This window comes from Barbus barbus (genome assembly GCF_936440315.1).
Source record: "Barbus barbus genome assembly, chromosome: 3".
Taxonomy (NCBI): Eukaryota; Metazoa; Chordata; class Actinopteri; order Cypriniformes; family Cyprinidae; genus Barbus; species Barbus barbus.
Window position 1 is genome coordinate 43,314,956 of NC_136731.1, and position 19,189 is coordinate 43,334,144.

Consider the following 19,189-nt stretch of genomic DNA (forward strand, 5'->3'; position numbering starts at 1 on the left):
ACTTGGAGTAACGTTAGGCTACTGTAAGACATAAACAATTGCATTTAACGTCATATGTCTATTATAGCCTATACCGCTCAACACAAAACAAACATTCAAGAAATATTTTCACATTGATGCGAATCGCTTTTGCAACCAGCTAATGTTTAAAACTGTAAATGCAAAGAAAACACAGCAAACGTGTATTAAATGGTCTACCAAGCAAATGCAAACGTTGCCTTTAAAGTGTCATTTATAGCCTAATATCTGCCAATGTAAATTTTATAAGGAGTGTTATTTATTTATTTTAATTATTATTATTATTTTACTTGCTTGCTTACTTGCATATGGTTGTTTGGGGGAACGTCTTTGTTTAATGCTGGTGTTTCTGTACGAAATGAAAACTGCAGCACTGCCGGAAGTTCACTCCACGCTTCGACTCGTCCTGCAGTCGATGCTCCGCCAGAAACTGGAGTTATTCTTCCATTAAATCGTTTTTACGACACACAACACACTAATAATGTCTGACAACGAAGACAAGTGAGTTCTGGATGCGTCTGTGACAGTCTTTATGAGTTTGAGTGTGAAAACAACACGTTGAGATCATCATAAAGCTATATAATGAAGTGTATTTTTACAGGATTATTATCGTGTCGGGATGTAACGTCTGAGATGGAGTGTGTTTGGTTTGTTCATGTGTTTATCTGTGTGTTGTTGATCAGTTTTGATGATGGAGATTTCGATGATGTTGAGGATGAAGAGCCTCTGGATGATCTGGAGAACGCCGAAGATGTAAGAACTATATATTTAAAGTGCTGTCTTATGATTGGTTTATATTGACTGATATAGATCAGAAAGTATTTAGCATTATAGATGAAGCCTGACCAGTCAGACTTGTTTCCTTGCATTGCCACACTATGATTGTATTATATTTGAGTTTAAGTACTTCTACAGAAAATAATGTAATTTCATAGTTTTTCAGCTCAGTCCTACTTCAGTGAATTGCATGTTATAGATCCATTTTCCTTTTTTGAGATTGTATTAATGACAAATAAGTAAATTCAGACCCCTAATATTCATTATTGCAATGCAGAAATTGAGGAATAAGAGTACAACAGGTTAGTATTTGTAGTACATGTTTATAACTGATTCTCATTGTGTCTTATTGACATCTGGGATGTATTTGTAATGGAAGTAATTTAGTTTCAGTTTATAGTCTCAATTACGGTTTGACTGTCAAAGTGCATCAGTGTCAGACTCTGCTGACAGTCGTGTGTGTGTGTGCGTGTGTGTGTGCGTGTGTGCGTGTGTGTGTGTGTGTGTGTGTGTGTGTGTGCGTGCAGGAGGACCAGGAGAACGTCCAGATCCTGCCGGCGGGTGAAGGACAGCAGGCCAATCAGAAGAGAATCACCACTCCTTACATGACCAAATACGAGCGAGCGCGAGTGCTGGGAACACGAGCGCTGCAGATCGCGTGAGTGACCCCTGACCCTTCAAACACAACACTTAACACTGACGTATATACAGCAGAACACACAACCTTTCAGAGTAAACTCCATTTGATAGCATTGACACATGCACACCAGAATATTTCCTCCTTGTGAATGTCTGTGAGTTCAGCTAGAGTCTCTGAATTGCTCATCAGTGCAGCCGTCTCATTATCTTGCGTCTCCAGTGGATTGTGTTTGTGTTGTTCTGTCCCTTCTTGTTTCTTGAGTAATTAAATGGTTTGGTGTTTAATCTCCACCACTGATGCTGAATTAGTGTCGTTCTTTAGTGTTGACTAACCCAATCACGCGTTAGTGGGCGGAGTCAGTGTAAATAACCTTTGCCAACAAGTGCACTTAGTGTAAATAGACACTCTGAAAAATTATATCATACAAAGTAAACAAACCCCACTATATAGTATTTATTAATGTTTTCAGTCTTAGTTTTCGCAATTTGGTTGTGTGCTTTTGCCATTTTATATTAGTTTTTTGTTAAGCGTTTCCATTGTTTTGTATCAGTTATGGTAGTACAAAGATGCTTCAAAGGCAGCATTTCTAATTTACATTTAGTTTTATCTAATATTTACATTTTATTTCAGTCTTATTTCAATTAACAAATGTTTTTAAGTAGTTTTTTAAACCTTAAAACATTAGTACACACAAAAGGCAAGTCAATTTTATTTGTAGAGTAGTTTTTACAAGAAACATTGTTTTGAAGCAGCCTCATATTAGTTTTTTGTTTTGTTTTTTATTATTATTTATAAGGACAATACACATTATTAACATTTCTGTAAAAGTGCCAGGATTCAAAATATTTTAATAATATATTAATGCCTCAAAGTCACGTAAAAAGTTTAGAGCTGGACGATGATATAGTTTATTTGTAGATATGAAGTATCAGACAGTTGAGATTTGCGGACTAATAAATGCTTATAAAGCTGCGTTAATCATCAGTGACATCACTTCCTGTGTGACAGGATGTGTGCGCCGGTGATGGTGGAGCTGGAAGGAGAGACGGATCCACTGCAGATCGCCATGAAAGAGCTCAAGTACGACAAAACACACATTATTACTTTACTGATATATTATAGTTTTGATTAACTATTCATGATTTACTTATGTAATTACAGACATTTATAGAACTATGTTCTAATAAAAATAATACATTTCTGTGTTACTTCTTGATTTTTAATTTATATTTAGACTATAGAGTAAACAGTGTATGGTCAACAGCACTGGCACATGCTCAGAATGTGTGTTTTTCTGTGTGGTATGTGTTTAAATGTTGTGTGTGTGTTGATCAGGAGCAGGAAGATCCCTATCATCATCCGCCGGTATCTGCCAGACGGGAGTTATGAGGACTGGGGCTGCGACGAGCTCATCATTACTGACTGAGAATCTCTCTCTCACACACACACACACTCAGAGCTGCATCAGATCTGTGTGTCACAGCAGTGTTTACAGTACTGATCTCATGTCTTCTCCTCTGGAGAGTTATGTTTCATCCAGCAGTTCATGTGTTTGTCCACAAGAGGGCAGCAGGAACACGTGACAAACACCCCAGGACAAAGAGGAAGAGCTCACTCTCAATTTCATTATTTAATGTTCAGTCCTTTGTTTTATTCATGCAATATTAAACTTTTTTTGTAGAAAATTATACACTGTGCTCATGTTTTCTCATTATTGTTGTGAAACAGTGACATTATCTGTAGATTCATACTGAAGTTTAAACTGAATGCATTTAAAGCTGTTGATTAAAACAGCAAATAAAATGTCTGAACATTATTGAACTGAGCCTTGATGCAGAAATAAAATATTTTTCTACAAAATTAAGTCTGATATGTTCGGCGGGATTTAATTCGAATTTATCAGCGATGATGAACCGTTTCCACTTCACTGATGCGCGAGCGGCGGGATTTAAATGTTAATATTGACTGTTTGCACGGGTTAAAGTGTCTGAATTCACTTCTGAGGTGAAACTACTGTTCTAGGTGGATGAACTTCTGCTGGTGTCTTCCTGTGGATGGAGTAGGCTAATGTCCATGTCTGAAATCACAGGATACTAGAGTAAGCACATGCAGTAGTATAAATGTGTGTATAGGGATGTATTTATATTTAAACATACAAAGTGTATTGCATTTGGATGTAGGTCATTTTGTATTTCAAGGATGGGGTCCAATGTTAAATGTAATGTTGTTTTGTTTTCCCACTATTTAAGAACATTTACAGTGCAACTTCCCTTTATGATCATGTCTTCCTCAGGTAGATTGAATGTGTTTTTGTTTTTTTTGCTTGGCTGGATGTTGACCAATCATGAACTATAATCAGACTGTTTAATTGCAGTCGCCCAGACTGATGTTAATTATCAAGTTGGGGTTAGTTTTGTTCTAGGTGGTCATGTCGTATATGGGACAAACTGTTCAGCATGGCTTTCATACAGAACGCTTTTTTGGTGCCTGAATACATTGGCAGCCCTATATGTGCCGGATTTAGGGGGCGGGGGCCCCTGGGCTTGAGGTTATGTTGGGGCCCCTTAAACACCGCAACTAGAATATTATTACGGAGTAACACAAAATACACACAAATTTAAAAATGCTATAAAATGAATATGCAACATGACTAGTCAAAGTTTAGATGTAGCCTAATATTAAATAGTCATTATAATACAACAAACGTGCTCTCAGTTGAGAGATCAAAACCCTGAAACACTGAGCAAACAATCCAGTGATGCATTAGTATTATAAACATGTATTGTCTTTTGTCAGATTCTTAAATTTAATCAAATTGAAAAAACAAAACAAAAAAACGTTGGTTATTAACAATCAAATGATTTTTTTTACAAGAAATAAAACATTGCAGTATTATTCGTAAAGACAGTCTGTTACTGTAAACTTTTAGTTATTAACTAGGTTGAGTTGTAGGCAAGTTTGGGACATTATTATCACGTCACACAATTGCTTCTTTAATGAAGTGCTCTGTCACATTTTTACATGCACCTCGATCTGCCAGCCATGGATCTTTATGCAGTAACAATGCATATAATAGTTAATGGCCAAATGGATGTTTATAAAAGTTCAGTCTGTTGTTGCAGATTAAATATAACATATATTAAATAAACTTTTTTTTTACCAGGTTAAATGTTTATTAATAGTAACTCAAAACTCTACTTAACCATCGTTGCACACATCTGCCATGTTTGTAGTTTTTAAACGCTTTTTATTTGTGTTTGTAGTTCTGAGCTGAATCCTTTGCCAAAGCGCAATGGATTGTGGGCAATATTAGCCATTAGAGTGTGCATGGATCAACACTTCAAAAATAAAAAAAATAGTAATAGTAGACCATCCGGGGACTTTTGGCATACTCTTTTCAGCATGCAGTGGTTTAGGACACACTTATTTTAATCTCACATGCTGTTTAGTATGGATAGTATGGGACACAGGGCAAGAATTCGGACACATGTTGTTTTTCACCTACTATACGGTAATATGAGGTACTGGATGCAGCCATTGTTTGACCTGTAAAGTGTCTGAATCAGACTTTTGAGGCTCCTGTAGGAGTTTAATGCAAAACAGTTTGTGAAATAGTATGCAATACCCAACAATAAACTTTGTTTCAAAGAGTAGTACGCTATATTATATACACGACCTCAATAAGTTGCTTGTTTAATTCATTATTTTATATTATCATTCCACATCAAGTCTAAAAAGTGGTTTACATTCACGTTAGATGTCACTGCAGTTCATTCCTCACACTGGAAATGGAAGGTCATCATTGCTGGATACATGTTATAGAAAGGTCACATACAGTTATGTTGTTTCCACATCCTTCATGTAACTGGATTTCATTTCAGCCACGATACAGTATTCAGTAAATAGTACGCTCAGATTCACTTCTGAGCACACATTTGCAGTGGCTTATGGGAAATTAATTTTGTCCTCGTGATGCATGGACTCCCAGTCGTATGATGATACAGAAGCAGAAAATTAAACATGTTTTCAGGATCTGGTTTGCAGTCGTGTAACTGCACACTGTCTCTCTCTCTCTCTCATGCACACGGTTTAGGAATGTCCAAATCCTGTTGCAGTGAGACCTGCAGTGTGTGTGTGTGTGTGTGTGTGTGTGTGTGTGTGTGTGTGTGTGTGTGTGTGTGTGTGTCTTTGTATCCAGTGAAACTGCAGGCCAGACCCCCTCCCTTCGCTCAGCCGGAGCTGAATGAGTCTCTTTGTTTAACGAAAGTATCACACAGATGATTAAATCAGGGGAATTAGAAATCAGCCTCAACGCTCAGCACACACACACATGCAGGACAGCATTCAAACACAGTGTTAATGCAGAAATGTAGAGGTATTTGAGATGTGCGCTGTCATGATATTAGATTCAGCCAATCAGAATAAACCTACAAGCTCACGCTGAATTTGTTTAGAGTGGAATACTAGCATAATGCACGTACACATACTTAGTATACACTACATTGCTGTCACATGACTTCATTGTGTTGCATATGGAAATATATCAAATCAAGCATACTGCTTTATTATATACAGCATGCAGTTTGGTGCAAAATGCAAAAAAGCAATATATTTTATACACAGGCTACTGTATTCTGCTGAAATACATGGGTAATTTCTATTAAATACACTGTAAAAACTATTGAACTGTTTTGAAGAAATTATTAATTCAATTTTTTAACTGTTTACGTTTAATGTGCTACTTGCCATTTCTTTGTAATTATTTGAGTGAGTTGTGAATTTGCTACCAATTTCTAAATGAAAACTGTTTCTACGTATTTTTATAATCATTGTAATAGTAATAAATAATAGCCTACTTTTGTAGTGTGCTAATCTGAACATAGTAATTCATTGAGTATTAAATATGTGGCACTTAAAACTGACATGATTTGTCCTGATCTTACAGGTGGAGAAGATAAGAAAAAACGGGAAGAGGAAGAATAAAATGAGCATTCAGGTAAGCGTGCATGAAGACGAGGACGCGTTTGTACAGACTGCAGCTTTATTTAAAGTGAGGGAGGTTAGTCACTGCTCTCTTCTATTTACACTGATAAAGAAAAACAACACTTTTACCCACCACAAAGATTCCAACATCAGAATAAAACGCTACTGATAAAAAATAACAAACAAAAACAACAAATATAAATAATATTCTGGAATATATAAGAAGAAAGCGGCTTGTTTGCTGTTTCTGAATAATACTAATAAAGAGGGTGAAAACTATACCAAAGGGAAGAAAACATCGAATAACTAAACATAGTTTACAGTAACAGACTGTCTTTGCGAACAATACCGCAATGTTTTATTTCTTATTAATAAACAAAATAAAAAATCTTGAACCGGGCAATGTTCTGAAACAGACATTATTTCCATGAAATACAAAACGGTGCTCTTTCAAAATCTCGGATTACATTGTCACATGGGCATACAAATATTCCTATAGGCTAACGGCTAATAAAGTTCGCACCCTGAAAATAGATCCATGTGATTTCGTTTGAATTTTTCAGCGATGACGAACAGTAGCCGATGGACTGAGGCACTGGCGGTGTTATTTAAAAAAGGTCATTTATGTACCAGAAACTCATAATTAGGCTAATTCCGATGTGACGGAAAAATTGCATTACAGTACTCCGGCTATGTGTTTGGAGTAATAGGTAAAAAGGCGTAATTATCGCATCCTGGCACTGATATTGACACACTCTGAAAGTCATAAAACACAAATGTCATTAACAAACACTAGACAGTGGTGAAGACTTTTCAGTGTAGTTATGGCAACACAAATAACAATAGAAAAGATTACAACAACGAAAACACGTCATTATTTGTTGATAAAAACAATATGGCCTTATTTTGGTTAATAAAAAGAGATTATTCATTCATACAAATAATAAAAAAAACATGGATGTACAGATAATAGCATCAGGTGTAAGTTTGTTTGCGTATATGTATAGTGAAGTGGAGCGGGTCGATGCATGGTTTGAGTGTTACTGCCAAACCAAACAGAGTTCAGAAACTGCACCAATTTTTGTTGGATTTTTGTAATGTTTTGGTCTCAGAACTTTGGTAATATGTCTCTTGAAGGACCACTGGTGTCAAATTTCTGCCTCCTTCATTTCATCTGGCGTTGAGTGAATTTGTGTCGGGTCGTGAAGGTTTTATAAGCCTGAGGCACGTGAGAATATGTTCCCTGCAGATCTCCACACACACAAGTTTCTCTCAGATTTCCGTCTGTGTAGACTGTGGTGCAGGTGAGTGTTTCTCATGATTTTCAGTCACACTTCTGTCGGACCCTTGGATGCGAAACCAGAACGTCACGGTCGAGATAGGGTGGTGTATACGGGCTGCTCCCAGTGCGTTGGGCTGTGCGACTGCGGCACGGAGCCGGGATCTGGAATGGCGGTGTACAGGGGCCTCTGCGAAGGGCCCATGTAGGAGAAGGCGGAGTAGAGGCCAGAAGTCTGGCTAGAGTGGGCGTAGTATGAGCCTGAAGCCTGATGCTCGGCGTATTCTGCGAACTGCGCGCGGGATGCCAACGAAGGGAAGGCAGCGCTGTAGTGTGGCAGGTAAGTGACATGTGACCCGCTCGCCGCAGCATCACTGGAGAAGTGCGTCTCGCTCTTAATCTGCGTTTTCCCACCATCAGATCCCAAGTGCTGCTGGGAAGGCAGCTGCTGCTTGGACAGCCAGGCGGTGGAGTGACCGCTAGCAGCCGCCAGTGCGCTGGAAATGCCGTAAGTGTACGGCGAAGCCGAAGACCCGGCGCTGGTGCCACTCGACGACTGCGGATGCCCGTTGGGCGGCAGGTACTGGTCGAACTCGTTCACGTCGAATGGCTCCATGTTGGCCATCACATCATGGCTGATCTCGCCAATGTCCACATTTCCGAAATCGATGTGTGGTTTTCCGCTGGCGGATGAGGAGGCGGAGCTTCCATCTGCTCCCACCCCCAATCCGCTCCTGGAGGCTCCACCCTCACGCTTCCCCTCGCCGGATTTACCGCCCTGCAATTCCGTTTTAGGAGTGGTAGGGGGCGTCGGAGGGCTGTGACTCTGACCTGAAGCAACAAATGAATGATTTTAGAGGAAGAAGTTTGCGGTCAGTAAGATTTTTGATGCATTTGAAGGGTTTTCTCATCTAGGCTGCATTTATTCTAAAGGCCTGTTCACTCCAAGAACGATAACAATAACTATAAATATGATTACTATATTTGCGTCCACACCAGTGAACAATAGCTGTCTGTTTTTGTCGTTCTTTTTGCATTTACACAACTTCAACCAGTAGATGTCCTCAGCATGCACGTTTCAAGCGCATCTAATCTAGCGTAATCTATCTGATTTCTAAGGTAGTCAGTGTAGTGGAATAAAAACAATATGTAGTCTTTTCAGCTGCAACTTCAAAGGAGGCAAGACAATGTTGACGAAACTAGTGAGGTAGTTTTATGTTACTCTGTTTGCTGTGCAATGTCTGTTTGCTCCTCCACACTTGTGCCTGCTGTTTCAAATGCACAAGCCCTTTAATAAAAATCCATTTGAATGAAGTCTGATTAGCTGTCAGTGTTTTATTGTTCATCTGCTGAAAAAAAAATGTTCTGAAAGTGATCCCAATTATATCTTCTATATCATTATCGTTATAGTCGTGACTGAACTCTGCTATTCTCTTAAATTTGAAATTATTAGTAGAACGCTATCTTTATAGTTATGGTTATTGTTCTTGGTGTGAATGGGCCTTAACACTATAAATGTCTTTACTGTCACTTTTGATCAATTAAATGCATCCTTGATGAATAAAAGTGACCCCAGATGTCTTAACAGCAGTGTAGGCAGGTGTATCTCACCTGTAGCATGAGGATGGTGTCCGTCGCCCAAAGGTGATCCTGCAGCCCCGCTATGTGCCACCTCCAGGTGCAGGCTTTTGTAATGCGATTGGCTGTGACTGACCTCGCCCTCAGAGTGGCCGTCAGCCTCAGAGTTGGATCCCGGTTTGCCATTTTTGCGTCGACGTGGCTGGTACTTGTACTCAGGATAATCTTTCTTATGCTGCTTCCTCAAACGCTCAGCTTCCTCGATAAATGGCCTCTTATCCGTCTCATTCAGCAGCCTGAAACACACATATGCATAAAAAGATTAGATTTTGCACAGTATAAAATGCAATACCAGAATATTTAATAGTGAAACAGTAACCCAATCACTGGACAAATGAAGAGAATTGAATCCTGTATCATCACAATACATTCAGAGGGCAGGCACATAATAACAAAAAAATCGTATTTCAATCCCCAGAATTTCAACAGTTCATCAGTGCTTGTTAAGTTTTAATATTAATATTTATGTTTTTTTATGTGTTTACTACACTTACAGTATGCTAAAACATAAGTTAAATGTCGAAAAAGCGAATCTGGCTCAGATTTCTCCTCTGAGAGTTTAACAAGAGCAGACGATCAGTTTTTTGTCTGATATTCCAGCTGGTGTCTGAATGAACTCTGCGGTTTGATTCTCCACCTGTTATGCTGTCATCTGTAGAGCGAGACGCTTTCATTCAGCAACTGCATCTATAAATCCAGCAGATCTAAACACTCGCTCTCTCATGAAAATAAACTATTTTAGAAAAATACACACCGTAATAGCTAAAGTTGACCTTCCAGCTCGGGTTAATAGTGCTGTTTACGGACTGTGGCCTGTGTATGTGTGTGTTTGTGCTGTTTTCCACAGCAGCTCCTGAAGGGATTTGTCCCTCTAATCTGGCATGTTGAAGGAATGATTATTCTGAGCTAAAGCCCCTGAGAAACTCAAAGCCAGAGGCCGAGTTAACAACATCAGCAGAGGGGTGTGCAGATAATATAAGGTTGACAGTGAGTTGTGGCCATCAGATCGACAGCAGAACCTAAGAGAGCCATTAAACTGAGGCATTATTAACTGATAGTATTACAGTAATGAATTCATGGTGGCTGTTTCTTGAGTGGTTTATGACAGTGAAGGGATTGAGAATGGATTTTCAATTTGGTCACTTTGATTTAATTGAGATGCATCATTTTTTCTTATTATTTTTGACCCTGGACCACAAAATTAGTCTGGGGTATCGCTGTGGTATATTTGTAGCAATAGCCAACAAGTATGGGTCAAAATTATTGATTTTTCTTTCATGCCAAATATTATTTGGATATTAATTAAAGATAATGTTCCATTAAGATATTTTGTAAATTTCCTACTAAAAAATATATCAAACCTTATTTTTTGATTACTAATATGCATTGCATGAATTTAATTTGAACAACTTTAAAGGTGATTTTGTAAATATTTAGATTTTTTTTGCACCCTCAGATTCCAGATTTTCTAATAGTTGTATCTCAGCCAAATATTGTCCGATCATAACAAATCATACATCAATGGAAAGCTTATTTACTCTGCTTTTCAATAAAAAAAAACAAAAAAAAAAACAAAATACCCATATGCCTTTTTTTGTGGCCCAGAATCACATTTGTTTGTTAATTAATATTAATTACTATTCTTATTTGTTAATACATGTTTACTTTTATTTCTGCTATTTTTTTCATAATTTCATCTTTTAGAATTATTTGTAAATATTGTTCAAATGTGGTATATAAATAAACGTACCATTGGAGTGCTAGGCTATATAATAATAATAAGAATGTGTGAATTCAACACCATTGGCCTATATAATAGTAAACATTTGAAATGGATCAAAAAAGTTACTCAAAGTTGTCCTAAGGCAAGAACGCATTTTGGTTTTAGGACAACTTTGATGAAAGGTTTTGATCCGCTTCAAATGTTGACTAGATATACCATGACACTAACATGGCGCCACTGCATCTTTTGTAAGGGACACACGGGTCAAAAGTTACTGTTGGCTCTCACCTCCAGAGTTTTCCGAGTGTTTTACTGAGCTCGGCGTTATGCAGATGCGGATATTGATCCGCCAGTTTCCTGCGCGCGGCCTGCGCCCACACCATGAACGCGTTCATCGGCCGCTTGACGTGCGGCTTGTTCTTGCTGCCCGAGTTCACGCGCACGGGCATCGGCACGAGCGTCCAGTCGTAGCCGTTGAGCACCTGACTGACCGCCTCGCGGATGCCGATGGGGAAGCGGTCGTCCTCTTCGTCGGACTTCACCGATACCCCGGCGGAGACGCCGGTCGCATCATCTCCGACGCCCGGCACCTGAGACGCCTGACCGGGAAGAGGGGAGTCCGCCCCGCCGGGAGCACCGGACGAGTGACCGGGGGACATGGAGTGACCGTCGTCCGAGACCCCGGGACTCATCTCCACCTCTGACATACTGTGCTCCTCCGCCGACATCGGTCTTCTCCTCTGCGGCCACAGGTGTCTGCCGTAGGTCTAGGTTTTCGTCACAGGGCGCCTTTTTTAAAAAGTTTATTCACTAAAAACGACTTTTGTCTTTAAACAAGTGGCCAATATTTCAATTATTATTAAATATGTATTTTAGGTCCTCCAAAGGAACTTCAACACGATTATTTTTACACGATCTCCGTTCTTTCAGATTGAATCCATCCGCCGTCGTCCTCAGGATATATAGATGTGCTGAAAAACCTGTAAAATACATACAAAGGTATTTTTATTCATTATTATCATTGGTTGTCACGCTACATATACATGTTTTTGTAAAGTATATCTTCTCAATGTAGGCCTATAGCCTGTTAGCACACCTCTACATCACTGAGACACCCATCTGCAAGACATTTATTAGGGTGTTTGCTCATCTGCAATAATGTCTGTTCAGATGTCAAATAGACGTTTATTAGATGTCTTTAAGATGTTTATGATTTAGTATGTAAAAGTGACATCTTACAGACGTCTGTACACAGCAGATGCTTTCCAGATCAAGACATCTTGCAGAGGTATGGTCTATACCTGGGTAATAATATGAATATGGAGATGCAATTGGATATAACCTCACAGCCTCTTTGCTGTTCATAACCCAGACGCCCCACGAACAAGATAAACCTGTTCAGGAAAAACTGCTACAAACACTGAGGCTTTGACTTTATTTAGTATTCGTCTTTTTTCCAGCAATTATACGGTGGCGTCAGTTCGCCCCAGTGTGTGTGTGTGTGTGTGTGTGTGTGTGTGTGTTATTTTAGCTTCACTTCTGCTAACAAGCTACTGTTTGGCGGTGTGTTGAAGCTCCCGGGAGAGAAAGTGCTGGATAAACACGGAGCGGCTGCTGAATCACACAGTGTGTGTGTCGCTGAAAGCACAAGAGACGACTTATAACCAGCACAAACATACACCAGCCATGGCAGTGTGCTTCTGGAAACTCAAGCAAACAGCGAAGTGCATAAAGACTATACGTGTGATCATTAGGAGAAATGAAGTCTGACTGAAGATCAATCAAAAAATCAGCTTTTTTCTTCACTGGACACAACAAATAGCTTCTGTTTTATATCATACGACAAAAAAAACTCTATGCGACTTGAATTAGCTGCTGATCGAATCTCACAAGAACAAACCATCCGACACCAGAGTTAATTAAGATCAGACATAGGTGACTTCATCTGTCATAACAGATTCATTTCATATTAATTTAATAATCACATTGGCTCGAGGGAATACAGACGTTTAGTGATTTGTGTCTGATTGACTTATTGTGTCAAGTAGATGTCTCTTTGGGACAGAAATAGCTTATAATGCACCTCATGAGAGTTAATCATTTGTTTTGGGGCTAACACAGGTATTGGTCAGTTTCTTTAATTGCGCTTTTAGGTTTGCTCTATTTTCCGTTCAGCTCGTTTCAGTACAAAGCGACTGTTTGAGAGGACTTTGAAACTTTCTGTTGATTCGTTTTAATCACCCACAACTCTTTACTAAAGATATTTTTTATCCGCCACTGCTTGCTTTATTTGTTCAAATGTAATGGACTTCATCTTTCTCTAGATTATTTGGGCATATTCTTGACACAGTACAGTAGGGCGGATCATTACGCCTGGTTTGGCAATGATTTGCCCCTAATTCACTCATGCCAAAACACCTCTCTTATACATGGAGCAATCTCATTCACATATAACAGACATTTAAACAAACGTGCTCAGATTTCAATAAATAAGCCTAAATAAATATATAGATTCAAACTCCCACTAATGAGATCATTTCAGTGTCTTAATCAGAATATCGGAGTGTGATTTTTATTTTTTTTTCCTTTATTTTTTTGTGTTGTTGAAAGGAATGTGACAGATTTAACATATTATATCGGCCAGATTTTGTACTTTTCGTTGTTCTCTGTTCATATTAGAGAAGTACACCTGATGGAGAGCAGTTTGGACAGAAACAGCATTTGCTCGATAATGCGCGACTAAAACATTTTTCAAAGACTAGCTAGAGCAAATATATGCTAAATGGACAATATATTAGTATTGCTGTATTCTAAAAACCTCTTTAAAAGTTATGTATAATGGCTGCAACATCATACATGGACACAAATAGCCTGCTTAAAATCAAAGCATTTAAATTCTTAATTTAACGAGCTTTCTGCCAAATGATCGAAGTGCATGTGTCTAATAGTTTCGTCAAACACCGATTAAGCATCTTTTCCCATTAAAACAGATTAACCCAACACGTCTCTGATTTACGCATTCACGCAAATCTCGAAATATATACCTCGTGACACCAATTTAGTTTTAAAGAGTTTGTGCTCAGAAAAAAATAGTATTTTACACTGTTAGTTCAGACAGAAAAAAACTTTCTTCTTTACAATTACGCCCTTGTTACCAAAACTCAAACCACAGCAGAGACCGAACACATTTAAACAAGCAGATGTAGAGAAATAAGGGCAAAGCAATTATCAACAATACTGATACTAATTTCTCTATGCATTGCATTGCCGTATATTCCCAGACAGAGTAGGAGATAGAGAGAGAGGTAATAATGTCAAGCGTCTTACTGCACTGAAGCAGGTCGCCCGCCCAGCGCGAGAGTCCGTCGGTTCAGCCCCCTCGCTCGCGCTCTGAATGCCTGCTCTGTGTCGCGCGCCGGGGCTTAAAGAGCCTCGTTGTGTGAGGAGCGAGGGAAAAAAAATCAGTTCGTGGAAAAAATCTCTTAAAGGAGCAGCAGAGGCCCGTCGGATCGCGCGCTGATTGGCTGCTGGATCTCGCCCTGAAGTTTCTCAGCGGAGGCGGTGATTTCTGCTGCAAATCAACGACGGTAATATTCGGCCTCTTAGAGTGTAATCACACTTATATGTGCGTTTAAACATTTTAAACATTTTTTCCAACATATTTAGATCTCTATATTGTTGATAACTCTCGGATTAGATATGGCGTGAAGTTGTTTTATTATAAATAGTCATATAGTCTATGCATATGCTGGCATTGTCATAACACTCCTAAACATAAAGGTTCTCTAATGGCATCTTAGTTCACGAAACTTTAACATCCATGGTTCTTTTAATAGTGAAAAAGATTATTTAGCTTAATAATAAACGTTCTTCACATTAATGGATCTTTTAAGAACTGTTCTTTGGGGAACCCATTTTTTCCCTGTGACTTACTATATGGTTAGGATTAGGGTTTGGTTTAGGGTTACTTGCGTGTAATTATGCATAATTTATTATTATTATTATAGTAAGTTGGCCCACCTATAACGTGTAACAAGGACAATTCTATAGTAGGAATCTGTGATTTTTTTTTTTAAATCAGTCCTAATTCTTATTCATGACAAGACTTACACGCATTTTATTAGCAGATATGTAATTTCTGACATACAAAAGTTTGCAATCAATCTGTATTGTATTCCAACACAAAACTGGGAATAGCCTACGAGTTTATGAAAAGCGAACAATTAATTAATTAAATCTGATAATTAAATAAACAATAAAAGGTTCAATTAAAATACACAAATAATTGGAAAATAAAATAAATCACAATAAAACAGTGAAAAAAGATTAAATATTTTATTTGTTTGTTATTTCGTTTTATATGTTATATGACCGCCGACAGAGAACCGTGAATATGCAAATGTGTTGTCTATTTATTTATTTATTTTATATTAACCTATTGTTTTAGCGCCGAGTTGCTCGGTTGACAATAAAGTTCGGGAATTGCTGCAATGTAAGAATGCAAAGTTGTCCAATTAGCAATGATGTTACGTTTGTCATGTCGTAATGCAGTTTTATGATTTTGTCAGACATGAAATGACTTTCACAGGTGGTCGCTGGTTCCTCATTAGGGTCACTGTGCTCTTTCCGATCACACTGGAGCGTTGTTGGCCTGCTTGTGCCGCGGGGTGAACCAGAGGAGCTCCTCCACCCCGCAGAGCGCCATCAGACCTGTCAGCAGCTCCGGCAGCGCAATAGCGTCTTCTTTCTTACTCGAGCGCGTGCGGAATAAGCCGGTCTGTAAGTGTAAATTCATCTGGGCTATTAAGCATAATAGGTTGCGATTTATTAGCTGATTTTAAAGCTTATTGTTATACGCGGGACGGTGCGCGCCCATGCAGGCCTGCAGTAGTGACCCGCTTGGCGCTGGAATGAACTCCTGCAGCATCGTGTCGTGCTACGTGTTAGTGTCATAATTGCATCACATAAACACACAGAGAGCGCATTTAACACGTTTAAACAGAAAATATAGAAAGACGAGAAGAGAGGGCCAAACGCACACAAACACGCGCGCTGTTCTGGCCAACAATAACCTCTTGTATTTCCATCTCGCGACGCCCCCCTCCACCCTCCACCCAGGCCAAAAATCATTGCCTTTTTCATTATCCATGAATGTTGACTCTGATAAGGGGATCCTGACCATGAGAGCATCTCTCTGTCTCGGTCTCCGGCGCTCTTTGCGTCCTTTGTTTTATCTCAGGTGAATTGTAATCATGTGATCAAACGAACACCCCCCTTCCATTACCCTCTTAAATGAAAAAATGAGGAACAAAAAGCAGTTCTGTGTATATAAAAAAAGAAAAGAAAAGAGAAAAGACGCGCGTCTCCCTTTAGAGCGTCTTTTTCTCCGTGTCGCTTCAAACGCACGCATATCGAGGAAAAGCGGCGCGTCTCTGTCTCTGTGCGGTGTGGATGTACGCGGTCCTCGCGCGGATCTGAGGCCTGCTGCACGCTTTGATGTGAGTTTCTCCAGGGTGCTCTTAGGGAAGCTGGGAAAGGCGCGGAGAAAGCGGTGTTTGTGGGAATATGACTGCCCGCGTCACTTTGTCTGCATCATTTTAAACATAAAGTGCAGACCTGGAGATGAACATTTTTAGGGGATCATCATTCAGTTGTTTTCTGTGTTGAATTGATGTGTTAAACTCCATTATTCTGGCTGCTTGTCTTCCTGTAGTTTCTGGCAGTGAGTGTCAGTCTTGATGATCGCGATCTGAGGGTCTTTTAACGCGTGTTTGTTGTGCCTTGACAGTTTTGAGCTTTGAGAATTTGTACTGCCAATTCATTTAGGCTCATGTCGATTGTTTACTTTGTTTATAAATTATTATAAATTATGTTCTTTGCAACGATTTGTTTTTTAATGAAAAGACTGTTTAATGAAAAGACACAAATCGTATAGCCTACTAACGATAATATTGGTACGAATAATAATGCATTAATTAATTGTGATAGTTCATGAATTATATATAGGCCTATATATTTTATTTTTATTATTTTTTTACATTCTCTAATTAATTTTAGTTGAATTAAGTTAAACCCGCAGGTGCGCGAGATTCGTCGTCACCTGGACAGGTAATTAATAAATAATTAACACGCTCCTTTGCCTTTCTTGCATTTGAAACCTTTCACATCTTTTCCGAAAACTTACAGCAAAATATTGTCAAAATGATTTTCATCTAATAACATGTAAGCTATCAGATCAGAATTATTCTGTTTGTATTTCCATTGCAAAATTTCGCTAAAGATCGAATAATAATAACAATAGTCAAAAACTATTATATACATATAAACTAGCTACTATTATTATTATTATTATTATTATTATATTTCGTCGTTCTTGTTGTATAATGATTGTTGTATATGTGTACTTTTCTTTTTCTGAACACTTTCAGTGACGCGTTTAAATGCGTAAAGCTGAAATTAATTTGTTTCCCGTCAAGTCCTTTTATTTTTTTTATTTTTTTTACATTTTAGGGTCATTTTGAAGCAGGATATTGTCGCTTGTTTATTATTAACGCGAGCGTATTTGTGCGACACAATGATGTTATTTAATTCGTATATTAGTGAAAACCCCCGTTAAAATTGAGAGCCCGAGACTGATTTAGGCTTGTTAACTAAACCATTTAATGACTGACATTAATCCATGAAAACATTATATTTGCTGAAATGACAAACTTCTCTATCAGCGATTCTTTTAATTACAGTTTTGACCCAAGGCGCTGCAAACTAAAGTGAATTATTGAACCTTCTAGTGGATTATTGTTCATTCTTTTGCAAACTGATGTTCTCAGCAAATCTCAAACATTGCTGGCTGTTATTTCAGTCTCTGCTCAGTTTAATTGGATAATGAGTGTGTGTGTTGGTATGAGTGTGTGTATGAATATGTGTGTTTTAGTGCAGTCATGCAGCATGTGACAGTGATGCTGCTGCTGGTTGCCGTTGGAGACCGTCTCTGGGATGTGCAGGGGTCAAAAGGTCAATATGAGGGCATGCATGTCTCATGACCGGCTGATAGCTGGCCTTCACACACACACACACCTGATCACATTCGCTCTGCATGTGTGCCAGTTTCTGGTCTGACAGGAAGTGGGGCGAACAAAAGATGCGAGTGGGCGGAGTTTTAATCATTTTTCCTCTGAGAACGAAAGGTTTTGCCCTTTTGTCCGCTTTAGTAATGACGGCTGGGGAATTCCTGTGTGCAGCAGGAAAGGTCAGATGCTGCTGGAATGATCTCATGCGTCCAGGGTTTGTGCCTCTCCTGTTGTTTTCCTCAGTAAACGAGGTGGAACTGGTGAAAATCCCAGCGGAGTTGAGTTCCTGTGGGTGGAGCCTCGGCTTCACCTGCACGAGAACGTCACGGCCCAGCGAGACTCACCTGTGTGATACTTTACTCTCTGAGAAACGAGTCTGGCACACAAACACACATTTACTGAACGCCTTGTACTTCATCTTTGATATGTGCTGCATTTCAGAGGTTATTTCTATGGTGGAATGTGTATTTGATCAGTACAGGATTTATTAAAAATCATTGGTACCATTTTATTTTAACGACAAATTCTCATTTTTAGCTATCATGTATATCAATAGCATGTTGTCTGGTTAAAGCGTGACCACATAGTTGTGTTTTTCTTATATATATATATGGGTTGTTGACGTGGCATTTTCACTGTCCCACAAGATAAAAATGAATATAATTAATATTGTCATTATTTAAAATGCCGTAAAAGATTAAACATTTCTTTGTCCTACAGCTGCAGTGTTATTCGATTTTTTTTTTTTAATTTTGAGCTAAATCTCATAATTGTCCTATGTTGTGACTGTCTCGAGCATGGATCAATAAATTACAACTTTTATAAATTAAAAAGAAAAACATAAAAATGTTAATAAATACCTCTGGCATAATTGTACAAGTGTCTATTTTAGTAAATGGAAATCATTCTCTTCATCTATATATTTCTGAAATTGTAGGAACTTTTTTAAATAAATAAATCATATGTATTTAACCACTTTTTATTATTTTTTTTTTATCATTTTCAGTGTTCTTAAATGCAATAATTGTATTAAACTATTTTCTGATGTTTTTACAGAAAACTTG

General features: G+C 38.5%; 2 protein-coding genes across 2 annotated transcripts; one reads left to right on the top strand and one right to left on the bottom strand.

Moving 5' to 3' along the window:
- The first annotated feature begins 382 nt into the window (after positions 1–382).
- LOC306857554 (DNA-directed RNA polymerases I, II, and III subunit RPABC2-like) lies at positions 383–3,292 on the top strand. Its single transcript, XM_079397541.1, has 5 exons — positions 383–519; positions 702–771; positions 1,323–1,453; positions 2,444–2,515; positions 2,771–3,292. The coding sequence occupies exons 1-5, from the start codon at positions 500–502 to the stop codon at positions 2,859–2,861; spliced, it is 384 nt and encodes a 127-aa protein (XP_079253667.1). The 5' UTR covers positions 383–499; the 3' UTR covers positions 2,862–3,292.
- A 3,171-nt stretch (positions 3,293–6,463) lies between these two features.
- LOC306847440 (transcription factor Sox-10-like) lies at positions 6,464–14,465 on the bottom strand. The gene is made up of 4 exons (XM_079381394.1): positions 14,386–14,465; positions 11,347–12,038; positions 9,309–9,571; positions 6,464–8,528 (listed from the first exon to the last, which is right to left on the bottom strand). Exons 2-4 carry the CDS (start codon positions 11,784–11,786, stop codon positions 7,786–7,788), a joined length of 1,446 nt encoding a protein of 481 aa, XP_079237520.1. The 5' UTR covers positions 11,787–12,038; positions 14,386–14,465; the 3' UTR covers positions 6,464–7,785.
- Positions 14,466–19,189: the final 4,724 nt, after the last annotated feature.